Here is a 12,566-nt window from a genome sequence, read left to right as displayed (position 1 = left end):
GGGCACAGGAATGCTCACAGCATTTAGGCTTCCCCTTCTGCCCATTCTGGTGCTGTTTAGGTGCTGGTGGAGGTTTGTAAGAGCAGCTGTGGTGTCACAGCCACGGCTCGATGCTAAGCAGCTGAATCACAGCGAACACATGCAGCCTGGCATCCGGCAGGAAAGCTCGCAGTGCCACGGAAACAAATCTCTTTCTCCCTCATTTCAGGAACAGAATCCCGGTGATGATCGTGACAGCTTCAACTAAGCACTCACTGATACCGTGGCAACCTCAGGAGAGCCAGCTAGCTCCATCCACAGCACAGCAGAGCTGCAGTGCTGAAGGAAGGCTGAGCTGATCTCAAATAACAAGACAGGAGCTGTAGGCTGGCCTTAAGCCTCCACCACTCGGTGCTCTACTCGCTGCTCACCTCCGCTTTCAGAAATTAAGGCAGAGTCAGGGGTAGTCTCAGGGTAGTCCTTTATCTCCACCCACCAAAACATTCACCTCAAAATGAAAGCATTTTTACAAACAACACAATGCTGACACCACTTACTTTCGCTCTGCATTAAAACACCAGGAGGAATATTACAGTCACATGGAAGTTAGGCAGAACCTTACAGCGTACACTGCAGAAATTAAAACCCTGGAACCGGACTTCTGATGTTTCCAAGACAGACAGCCTAAGGGGACAAACCACATCTTTGTTAAATATACAAAAGTTTCAAGGGGAAGAGATTTCATTTGCCAGATTGTGACGTAGCACTGGTTTGTACACATGCTCAAAGGAAATTCTCCTAGTACAAAGCCATCTAAAAAACAGAGACTGCACAAAACCTAGCTACTAAAATGAAGATTTGGTTTAAAAAAAAAAAAATCTATTTTCCAAAATCACTTTACAGGTAAAGGCTTCCACTGCCTAAGTGAGTTTAGTAGAATGGTAACTCAAAATGTGCTATGAAATTCACAAATACAGTTATGCTTTTTTAATTTTTTTTAAAAAGATGTCAGGTCTTTTTACACATCAGCTTTCCCATCCAACATTTTATTTACTCAGCATCCTCATCCCCTTGAGCAGCAGCTTCCTTGCTTTCTTTGTCCTCGTCTTCTACCTTCCCACCTTCTGGCTGCTGCTCTTCTTCCTCGTGGACAGATTCCTCTGCGGGTTGTGAAGTCTCCTCCGTGTTTTCTGCACCTGGCTCCACCTCTGTTTGTGCTTGGGGCTGTGCCTCAGTTTCTGTTTCTGTCCCTGTTTCTTCTTGCTCCTCCTCAATTTTAGCTCCTCCTGCTTCTGGGTTCTCCCCAGGATCCTTGTTTTCGTCGTCTAGATTTTCCTCCTCCTCCTTGTTTTCGTCGTCTAGATTTTCCTCCTCCTCCTTGTTTTCATCATCTAGATTTTCCTCCTCCTCCTTGTTTTCATCATCTAGATTTTCCTCCTCCTCCTTGTTTTCGTCGTCTAGATTTTCCTCCTCCTCCTTGTTTTCGTCTGCTCCTTCTGCTCTTCCTTCCTCTGCATTTCCACTGGTTCCCCCCTCTCCTTCCTCATGCTCCTCTTTTTCTTCTAGGTCATCTGTGAAAGGATTCTCACCCTGAAAGAGAAGACACACGTTTGCCTGCTGACAGTTTCTCTCCAGCTGCTAACGTCACACCTGAGGAGCTCATACTAGGTACACACCAGCTACATGCAAACCCACCCAGAATTTTTTTTTTTTTATTACTAAGTGACTACCAAGTTCTGTGTAAGTGTGCGTGCTGAAGACATCATGCTGGAGGCCTCAGGATTTGGAGCAGCACGTGGGACAGATGACATTTAGCCACCTGCACAGCAGAGGCTCGATGATCAATAGCAACCAGAGATCTGACATGGTTTCAGGATGCCCCAAACTACCCTGAGGTTCAGCTAAAAAGCACCCTCTGTAGTCAAACAGCAGCTACTGCGCAATTCCAACAGCACAACACTGTTGCTGCCTGCTTAACCCAACACCGAGCTGCTCTGCAAACACCTACCTTCAGGTACCGCTCCAGTTTCTTACTGATCAGTTTGTTGTTCAGAATACTTCTCGCGACTACTAGCGAGGATTTCTTGGACTGCTCCATCATGGCCTGCAAGAGAGTACAAAGGAAGCACACTAATTAGATTTTAGCCTGAATTAGCTGACAAGTCCAGAAATTACAGCCACAGCTGAAAACAACCTACAGTGGCACCCCCCCATAGCACGCTCAGGAATTTGGGAAGAGGACAACAATGTTTAAGAATTCTGCAGTTTTACGCATGTTCCCAAATTTTGTGCTGTATGTAGCTTTGGAAAGATAAATAACAGGCAGCCAAGTAGGGATCCCTGGAGAGGAACGGGCTGCCCAGGGAAGTGGGGGAGTCCCCGTCCCTGGAGGTATTTAAGAGACGTGTGGCCATGGAACTGAGGGACGTGGCTTAGTGATGGGACTCAGCAGGTCATATTGAAGGTTGGACTTGATTATCTTGAAGTCCTCTTCCACCCCAAGCGATTCTATGATTCTAAGGACGCATGGTTTGCTTCACCCAGCTCCACAGGTGGGATTATTTCAGCTTTCAGTCTCTGAGTATTGAAGTTTAAAGCCTGTGCGTTCTGATTCTGCTGACATGTGGGGAAACAACAACAGCAGAGTGCACTACAGGTAATTAAAACAAACCCATCCACATTTCGGCTCTGTTCTTGCAGCTGAAGCCTACAAAACCCCCAATATGGGATTCCCATGGCAGGAAGAAGCCAGGCAGCGCACTGTGGGGGCCAGCCAGAGGCACCAGGCTGCACGCTCACCCTACGGTTGTGGTTGTGGTCAAGAGACTTCAGGTGTTTCTGGATGATGCCGTACTGCATCGGGATGAAGAGGTCACATGCAGCACAGTGAGCAGCCTCTACCTTTTTAATAAAATGCTCCATGCCAACATCTGGAAAGGAAGGTAAGAATAGTATTAAGCCAGAATTCATTCGGGAGATTGCACTGGGATCCAGATTTCCCTGCAGCCTGCATTACAAACTCATTTTCAACACCCCCACTAGCATCCAAAGAGTCTTCCCAGGGAGTGGGACAGGAGCCAAGTTGAAAGCACATCACAGAGGCAGGTTAGCAGAATGCTGGTGGCTCACGTGTAAGCATGGCCGCACACCGCAACGATGAGCAGTGCGAGCTGCAGCTGCATCAGCACTGCGGGTACGAAAAAAAAAAGTCTCTTCAGCCTGCTAATCATCTAGCCAGCTTTGAAAGAGCTGGGTAATAACCTGAAGGGTCTGACGGTGCACTTGAACATACAAGGTTTTACTTTTCAGCAACACCAGCAGGCTTCTGCATACTCACAACCTTCCATTTTCTTTTTTTTTTTTTTTTCCTTTAAGCTATTTATAGCGTTTTTTTTTTTGACCAGGCAGCCAATACACGTGACAAAAGGAACTCTCTTCCATGCACCTGGGTAGGAACTCACCTTGCGTAAGATCTTGGTCCCTATAAATCTGCTGAATAACTGCATTAATGTCTTCAATTGCTTTACGGCGCTCTTCAGTTTTCCTAGTTTTATTAGCAACATATTCCTGTAAGGCAGAATATTTGTGTTAAGTCCTTTCTTTCCCTCCCCTCTCAGATGCATCTCTCTAGCCTGTTCATCCTCTAAGTCCTGCAAAAACCAACTGCACGTTGTCCCACACAAAGTGCTGTGTTTGAGCACTTCCATCACCCGCTCTTGCCATAAAACCCATGGTAATCAGGGATTTTCTCTATTTTCTGCCACTGCAGCCAGTAAGACCAGAGTTAAGTGACCTGTTCAAAGCAAGAGGGCAGTCAAGGCATAGCTGGAATAGCAGCTCTGGTATTTTAGCCCAACTTTACCCCACCTCTTCTAGCAGCTTCACAGGCTGCTCAATTTGAAGTGGCATTTCAGCAGCTTTTCAGCCTCTCCAAAATAATAACAGCAAGAAAAAAGAAAAACCCTCTTAAGTCTGGGGGACTAACGTAACCGGAGGCTCACCTGGAGAAAGTCAGCTGTTTGTTGAGGCAGTTTGGTTCCGACAAACTTGAAGTGTTCCTTGTGGAATTTACTCTCAAGGTGACTGTTCATCTCATCGTCGTAGAAGGTCCGGTATTTGCATAAGGAACAAACAAACTGGATCCTGTTGAGACAGCTGGATGTGAACGGAAGGGATGTTCAATCCATTCCAGCTCTCTGCTCTATAAAAACTTGTTCACTGGATCTACTCCCTTGGTCTACAGTTAATGGGGAGCAGACAAAGCCCTACTCATACAAGACTTCAATCCTTTAAGCGTTTGTGGGATGTGCCCCAGAGACTTTCCCTTTTCTGTATCAGCGTGGAAGGATGCAACCAAAATTTCAAGGTTCGTCTCAACCATAACACGTAAAATGTCACAGTCAAGGTTACTGGTAGGAGAGCAAAGCAGCTTCTATGAGGAAAAGGCAAAGCACTCGGAAAAGGAGGAAAAAAAGGAAGGACCCAGGCTGCGACTACTACTGTCCTCGCACAGAAGGAAGCAACATCACTTAAAGAAAAAAAAAGGTAATAAAAGGGAGACATTACCTTTCTACCATGCGATCCCGATGCCTCTTCTTTTGCCTCTCTTGAGTTTTCCTGCCCGCCTGCAATTTGCGTTTGATTTGACTGATCTCTTCTTGAATTGTTAAAGCACCTAAGTGTTTAAAGCAGGGTGTATTTCAGGGCACTACTTGAGGACACCACCTGATTAAAGAGAATTTCCCTGGACAAGTTTAGTAGTTGACCCGACTGACACGCACAGCCTAGAGACACCTCTGAGTCAAAAAGCTGCTCCCTTGCAGTGCCTCCCTCTGGCCAATTACGAACGCACTCGATTTACACCACAGTGCCATCCATCTGGTGTGTTTGGGGAACGTGGCACGGGTGAAAGAAACACCCAAAGTTGTTTCCTCGCCCTTTATTTTAATTCACATTTACTCTTTCTGGTTTTACCAGGTTTTAAATTAATCGGTTATGGGTTTGATTTTTAAGTGCCACCCACTCTGAGTTGTTCGGCCTCATAATGAATACTGGCAATGCAACAGGAAAACAAAAATGGGTAAGGGGAACCAATTTACAGCACCATTATTTTTGAGATGGAGAAGCAGCTTCTCTGTCTGCCCGCCCCGGCGTACCTGCAGGCACGTCCCAGCAGCAGGGCAGTCCCAAATTTAGCTCCCCATCAGTAGAGTGGGCAGCAAGGACCCAGCACACATCTTGCAAGCAGCTCTCCTTCCAGCCCTCCTGCTCCTCTGGCTAGCTCAGCACTTCCACCACTACCCCATGAAGCGGGACATGCCTGCAAAGCTCCGTCCTCCTTCACAAGCCCAACGACTTCCCCAAATCTATGGCACGGCAAGAAATTGAATCCCGTTCCCTACGCCCCAAGCTAGCAGCTTCCCCAAAGGGCCAACCTACCTTGAGCAAGGGCTCCAGCTCCTCCCTAGCAGGGCTTTTACAGCATTTCCTTATCCCTGAGCAGACACAAAGGATGGGATTCGTCTGACCGAATGCAGGCGTTAGAGTGGAGCTAGTCCCCTGTCCCTGCAGGGATCAGGCGGGTCTCATCCTGAAGAGCAGGTGAACCGCGCCCCATCTCTCTCCACTGGCCCTGGTGATGCATTCCCACTGAAGCCTCACCCGTGCCGAGCCCTGCCAGCTCTCCTTGGTGGTATCCCACCAGTAGCACTTAGCCCACCATCCCCAGGAGACTTTGGGACATTTGCAGAAGCCAAAAGCACCCTTTGGGACGAAGCTGCGGAGGTCCAGCTCGGGTCACTGAGACACAGCGAGCCAGAAGGGACAGCGGGGCCACAGGGCAAGTGGAACGAGCCTCTAAGAATGGAAGGAGCCTGAATAAACTTGTGAGATTTAGCTGTAAATCCCCTCTGGCCACATCAGAGACCTCAGCTGGAGGTGGGTTATGCTCTGCGCGCAGCCTCAGAGCACGCACAAGCCCTTTGCACTCTGTTCTGTGAGCTGCCACGCATGCACACCAACTCACCTTTCTCAGAGTCTCTTCCTTCATCGTCTTCCCCCTCCTAAAATGCAACATCGGGATGTTAAGGCCATCCAAATTCACGCATTAGCCTATAGGGAGTGAATGCCTGTACGCTACCTCAAAATTTTCCTCTCGAACCCTCCCCAGGCGCTCCATGCGTGGCACAGAGGTGCAGCACCTCCAGCAGACCTGACCCTTAGCAGCCAGCACAGCCAAGGGATCCCAGAGCACATCGCAGGCAGATTTTGTTTTTTGCTGCCATCCATTTCCCCGCTGACCACGTTACTCGGTTTGGGAATAACGTGGGAGCCCAGCGACCCACCCTCATTAGCTGCAGCACCACTCCAACTGCAGCTTTTATCACGAGCAAGTACAAGTTTTCGAGAGTTACTTACACCTCTGGAACCCTCTTTCTCCTCTTTCTCTCCTGATTCTCCTTCGGTTCCCTCCTCTGAAAGGAGCAGCGCAGTCAGTATAGGCAGTAACCCAGCTAAGATCCCCCGTAACAGATTTACCACCACACAAAAGACGCAGTGAAGTGAGCCGAGTGTCAGACACCGAGAGTGGCAGCTTTGTGCCACTACTGACACAGCTGTTAAGCTGCTCTTACCGTTGTCAGAGTCCGAGTTATCGGAGCCATCCGTCTTTGCCGCCTTGCTGTCAGGTTCATCGGAGCTGTTGGTTTGCTTTCGCTTCTTTGCAGTGAGGTCTTTCTTCATTTTCTTCTTTTGTTGCTGCGAAAGAAAAGAACGGTTAATCCCCGCGGTAAAGACAAGTGCCCTCCTCATCCAGCAATGTTTTATTTTACTCATTTATAGCTGAGTTTTAATAATTTACTCATTTATAAGCATCCTGCACACACAGGTATGTTTCCAATGGGCAGAGCTGATAAGACAGGACAAAATCCACCACCAGCACCTCTATAATATAAGAGATTAAACCCCAAATAACCGTGACGTTCTCCTACCTTTAGGAAACAAAGTTTTTAGATTAAAGCATCGCACACACGAATACTGCTCTGTGGCTCAGCCTTGGTCTACTCTGGAGAAAAAAAGCTACGAAGCCAAGCCAGTAGCATGCAGAACTGCACATTACCACTTCCCAGAGCACATTCTGGAGCCATCTGTAGGGTCTGTTGGGAAGCGTTTAGCTCAAGACTAAGCAGGCAGGAAGATACTGCAACAAGTACTTACTTTGAAGTCCGAGTCCCACATTTTCCAGTTCCTCCTCATGCGTTGTTTCATCATGCCTCCTCCGAAGCGCATGTTCCCCGAGAAGCCTCGCATGCCCTGGAACATGCCAAGTTCGGGGATGATGTTGTGGGAGAAGAGGGACGGGAGCCGGGAGGAACCATGGGGGCCGAGGCCCCGTGCCCCCATCCCCTGCGGCGGCTCATTCCACTGTCCACCCATGCGCCCGGAGTAGGACGAGGCCATGGGTCTGTTATTGCGCCCATCGCGCGCCCAGTTCTGACCCCGTTGGCCAAAGTTGTCCCGCGCCCTGTTCTGGTACTGGTCCCTGCGGTTCCCGTAGAAGCTGTCGTAGTGCCCTTCGTAATGCCCGTCGTAGGGGCCATCGTAGTGCCCGTCGTAGGCGTTGTCATTGTCGTGCTCGGCCTCATTGTAGTCATAGCCAGATCTGTAGAGGTCACGGTCATTCATGGAAGACCGTGAATCGTAGGACTCGTACGAGTCATACCTGTGGGCGAGGAAACACCCATGCGGTATGTTAGAGCCCACCAAGAAACAACAATGGAGGCTAAGCAAACAAAACCCTTCAGAATAGATTTTTTTTTTTTTTTTAAACTATCAGATGTGCTGCGGAACATGGCAGTTTTTCTCTCCCTGGCTGGGACAGGGGCTGGGGCACGGCACAGACCAGCCAGGGGCGGTTAGCGGCTGTAACACTTCTGTTACACCTCTACACATGCCGGAGGAACCACAGACCTTTAGACATGGAAAAACCAAAACACACCTGATGCCAGGGAGCCCCTCAAGCCACCCTTTTGGGAGCGTCCAAGCTGGTTTAGAAGCACCCCAAATGCCAAGTTGGCCAAAGGTTCCCTCCCCAGCTGAGGCTGGGGATTGCCAGCCCTGCACGGACACAGCCCCGCTTCCAGAGTGTTGGGAGCACTGGAGCAAAATGAGGAGCTACTCAGCAGCATGGCAAGATTCCCTTCAGCCCCTGCGCTGCCCAGAAATCCTCCCAGGAACAGTGGGATCAGCTGCTCAAGAAGGACTTTGGTATCGTTAAAGGCTTATTATGAACTCTGTCCTTCCCTGCTGCCCCCGTAACAGCCTCCTGTCCACACAGGGGCTGTTTTCCTGAATGGGAAGCTGACACGTGCCATAACTCACGTAAAACTGGTTTTAATTGATTTTTTCCCCACCAGGAAAGGAGCTTGTAGAGGATTTTTAGCCTTACGTTGTTCAGCAGTCAAACTGCAAGCGGCGGTGGCGCACCCTTCGTGCTGGAATTAGAGACGGGCGTGCCTGCATCGACCGGAGAGGAGAAAACCCAAACCCAGCACCGTGTCGGGCTTCAGACACCAAGCTACCAGCCCTCGTGAGCACGGAAATAAGGAGGAGATGGGGGGGAGGACATCATCTCTGCTCTGAAGGAGCTCCAAAGTGGCCCCATTCAATACGAGATAAGACGTTGGGGCTCCAAAACATCCTGTCACCGAGGGCAAGCTACCACTGTCCAGCGACAAGGCAGCCCAAGCAGCTCCTTTCCTACTCTATCACAGAACAGAGTCAACACTCCAAATTATCTACTTTGCTCTTATCGTGTTTCTCATTCCTTCACGTGCCAGAAGTGGGAAATTTTCGCCTTTTAATAAAAGCAAGGCTGGTGGTCCATCACCCTCCGGCACAGAAGTGCCAAATGGGTAGAAACACAGGCAGCAGCGTGTCGGCCACACGCTCTACAGGATCAAAGCTCACAAGCCCCAAACGATGTTTGAAGAGACAAGGATCCCAAGAATAATTTGGCAATCCTGCTCAAAAACTGCTTTGTGTGGTTAAAACGAGTGACTGATGTGTTTTGTTAGAAACTTTGTTTCTGCAAGCATAGGAATGCTGAAGAAAACTGTCACATTATATTTTGTTAACATTTACTTCCCAGTTTTACTTTGTTCCATGTATTATTGTACCTTAAAAAACCTGTAATATGTAGCTGCTCTGCAGAAATACTCAAGCCCGGCTCAAAGCTCAGAGCAAGTTAATACGTGGGAAGTCTTTGGGGCAAGCATCCTGTTTGTTAGCACTGAAACACTGACAGAAGTCAGCAAGGAGTTAACTAGAGCCAAATATCTGAAATATTGGCTACAAAGACATCCCTGAAGTAGCAAAAAATCTGTACATCAAAGCTAGTAAATTAAACTCAGACCAAAAGGCACAAAACAGTGCCTCTTTTTCCCTTCATATTGCTCTGGAAGTTCTTAAGCAAGAACATGAAGGAGAACAAGAAGAACTCTTTTTAGTCTTGTTGAAGAACATGAAATTTCCCCCACTAGTGGAAAACACTTGACTTTTCAGTACCAAAGACCAATTTTTTGGCAAGACATCGATGCCGACCGGGTGCGAGACCTTTCACCAGCGCTGCACTCACCTGTCTCCGCCCGAGCCGTAGTGTCCTCCTTGCATCGTGTCCGTGTCCAGGTGCGACACCATGTCCAGGCGCTGGTTCATCTTTGCTATGATGGCGTCGGCACCGCCGGAGGCATCGGGGTTCATGTCGACGTCCGAATTGCCCATTTCCCAGGAGTTCGAGGTGGCCATGCCGTAGCCGTAGTTGCCCGAGTTATCCTGCCCGTACCCATAGCCATAACTGTACCCCTCATACCCTGGAACAAAAAATGAGCTGCTTTTATTTCTGGTTATTAACGCTTTAATTTCAATTCAGATGCAAAACCACCCCTGCAATCACCACAGGGAATTTAAACAAACAAACAAAAACTGATACAAGCCTGATAAAGCTTTAAATTTGGCCTTTTCTTCCCTGTCCCTTTTACGTGCTGGCACACGTGTAAAGGTGTACACGTAGCTTGGAATTCTGCAGAGCTCCTTCTGCTGTCTTCCCAGCACTGAATTTATATCACAACCTGCGCTAACCTGGCTCAAACTATTCCAAGTGACAAAAGGCTTTTTTAGGGGGCCGAAAAAAAAAATAGTATCTTGACTAGAACAGGTTTTCCTGCACACACAGCATCAGGAACAGCAGCAAAGAAATTGTTCTGTTGAGTTCAACAAGAACTTTAAAATAAAAGAAAGTAGCTGCAAAAAAAAATAGAAAGACACAATGCTACACGGACTCTGTGCTACAGCAGGACTCTTGTTCATCACCAACCTCAGCGTGTCTCCCACAGGATCAGCAAACACATTTGAAGCTAAGAAACCAATCTGTCAGAAAACTACTCAAGTTTTTACCGCACTTACCTCTGTTTGTTTCCGAGTTCCAGTCTCCATAACCTAGAAAAGAAGAAAAAAAGCTGCTAGAGGCTTATTTATTGCGGTTTGATTGCAGCCAAAGATATTCTTGTTACCTTGCAGCGAAAAAGAGCGGCACCCTGACAAGCCAAGTATGAAATGAGCCGTACCAAAACATCACCCTGGCAATGACAAGCAGGACATGGCCCCCAGAAAGCAACATCCTTGTTCAGATTTTGCGAGATCTGAAGCTCAAGCTGGGTTCCTGGCATTGAGGGCAGTAAACACTGATTTTTGAACTATTTCTGAACCTAGCGAGACCCCAGTGGGAAGAGCAAAAGCTTTTTGCTGGAGACAGAAGGACCCGCTGCAGGCTGGACGTGCCCAAATCCCACCCTGAGGCTGCCATGTGCCCTGTGCTCCTCGCTGTCACACCAAACCTCCCAGGCCACACGTTTGCCATTGCTTCCAAAGCACTTTTAGCCCCCGCGGCTTCAGAAGGGGTTGGGACACCCCCAGGTGCGTGCTTCCAGCTGCGTCAGCCCCACGGCTGAGCGTTTTGTAGGTGAAGCACCGGGTCTGGCATCCCTCGTGGAACCACGCCGCTCTGACAGGAGCCTAAAAAGCAGCACTGGGACTCGCCAAGGAAGTTTTAATCCCACCACAGACCAACCTGGAGCCTCCTAGGCCTGACATTCAGGTGCCCTTTCAGGGCAAAACGCTTCTCGACACCCTCTCACGCTTTGCCTTTGGGGGAAAGCAGCTGAAAGGTGCAGAATTCGGGAGAGGAAGACCCCCGAGGAGCCACAAGCGACCCGGGCACCCGATGGAAACCGTTAGCCAGCAATAACTACAAAACCAATTAGTCTCATTAGCGGCCGTCGGCTTTGGGGAAGGCGCCGCTGCCTTGCGGGTACTTGGAGGATGGAGGGGGGGGTGTCCCTACCGAATAGAAACTCCTTATTCCAAAAGATAAAAGAAATCGGGTATTTTTATGTCCCTACGGCGTGAGGTGAAGCCGTTCCCACAGCGAGGACGTACCCAGGCTTCCCCTGTGCCACTGGAGAACCGAGAGGAGGCTTCGATGGAGGAGTAAAAGACATGAAAGGAGCAGGAATCGAGGGAAGGAGCAGGGCGGACTCGCAGGGAGACAGACGACAAACTCCCCTCCATGCAAAAACAGGGGGAAAGCTGGTGAATTTGGGCAAAAATCGGGGAGTTTGGACAAAAACCTCCTGAATTCGGGCAATAAAAGGGAAAAACCTCAGGAATTTGGCCAAGAGCGAGGGGAAACCCGGGGAATTAGGGAAAAAACCTCGTGAACTTGGGCAAAATCCGGGGAAAAACCTCGGGAATTTGAGCAAAAACCTCCTGAATTTGGGCAAAATCGGGGGGAACCTCGGGAATTTGAGCGAAATCGGGGAAAATCCTCGGGAATTTGGGCGAAAACCTCCTCAATTTGGGCAAAAACCAGGGAAAGCCTCCTGGATTCGGGCAAAAACCTCCGGGATTCGGGCAAAACCACCCCGTTTTCCATCACCGAGGGCGGCGCCGGGCGGGTTCCGGGGACCGTTCCCCTCCGCCCCTCGGGCCCCGGAGCTCCGGGGGCTCGGGAAGGCGCCGCCGCCGCCTCGAGGCCCCCCCGGGAGCCGCCGCCCGGTCCCCGCGGGGCCGTCCCCGCCGCCATCTTGCGCCGCCGCCCTCACCTGAGTAGCTCATGATGGCGGCGCCGCCGCCCGCTGCCGCCTCCTGCGCCAGACGGTAACGGCGGCAGCGCCCCGCCTCCCCGCCTCCTATTGGCCGGCGGGGCTCCGCCGCCCGCCTCCGCGCCGCCGTCATTGGCCCGGCCTCCCCGCGACTCGCGCTCCTATTGGCTGTGTCGGGACGTCGCTCACCGCTCCCCGGCGTTCCACAGGGCGGCCCCCTCGGCGATTGGTGGGTGCGGGTGTCAATCGCCGCGCCTCCGGCGGTTTCGCAATGGCCCCGGGGAAGGAGAGCGCTGATTGGTCGGTGCCACCGTCACCTGGCGGGAAGGCGTTACCGCTTTGGTTCTGGGCTCTGATTGGCCAGCTGAGGGGAGGGCCGAGCCTTGCCTAGGCCAATGGCGTGGCGGCCCCGCCTCGAGCCTCCAGCGC

The 12,566-nt window shown here is 50.3% G+C and overlaps 1 protein-coding gene across 5 annotated transcripts; it reads right to left on the bottom strand.

The window, feature by feature from the left end:
* Positions 1-445: 445 nt before the first annotated feature.
* On the bottom strand, positions 446-12,285 carry AKAP8L (A-kinase anchoring protein 8 like). 5 transcript variants are annotated; one of them, XM_040542972.1, is made up of 14 exons: positions 12,138-12,285; positions 10,441-10,473; positions 9,614-9,848; positions 7,195-7,699; positions 6,612-6,735; positions 6,397-6,452; positions 6,005-6,041; positions 4,546-4,654; positions 3,981-4,134; positions 3,441-3,546; positions 2,779-2,909; positions 1,988-2,083; positions 1,423-1,569; positions 446-1,386 (listed from the first exon to the last, which is right to left on the bottom strand). In XM_040542972.1, exons 1-14 carry the CDS (start codon positions 12,268-12,270, stop codon positions 1,030-1,032), a joined length of 2,223 nt encoding a protein of 740 aa, XP_040398906.1. In that variant the 5' UTR covers positions 12,271-12,285; the 3' UTR covers positions 446-1,029. The 5 variants fall into 5 exon arrangements, with proteins under 5 accessions (XP_040398906.1, XP_040398907.1, XP_040398903.1 ...); XM_040542973.1 differs by having other exon boundaries at positions 446-1,389; positions 1,456-1,569; XM_040542969.1 differs by having other exon boundaries at positions 446-1,569.
* Between the last annotated feature and the right edge of the window lie 281 nt (positions 12,286-12,566).

Source organism: Cygnus olor (genome assembly GCF_009769625.2).
Source record: "Cygnus olor isolate bCygOlo1 chromosome 30 unlocalized genomic scaffold, bCygOlo1.pri.v2 SUPER_30A, whole genome shotgun sequence".
Lineage (NCBI taxonomy): Eukaryota > Metazoa > Chordata > Aves > Anseriformes > Anatidae > Cygnus > Cygnus olor.
This window is presented reverse-complemented; position numbering and strand designations above follow the sequence as displayed.

Bases quoted from the DNA above. Each gene is read 5' to 3' on its own strand.
- AKAP8L (XM_040542969.1), bottom strand. From the start codon at position 12,270: ATGACGGCGGCGCGGAGGCGGGCGGCGGAGCCCCGCCGGCCAATAGGA. The intron at 9,849-10,440 runs GTAAGTGCGGTA...TTTTTGTTCCAG, and splicing joins GAACTCGGAAACAAACAGAG to GGTATGAGGGGTACAGTTAT. The intron at 4,655-6,004 runs GTGAGTTGGTGT...TTAAACACTTAG, and splicing joins AGGAAGAGACTCTGAGAAAG to GTGCTTTAACAATTCAAGAA.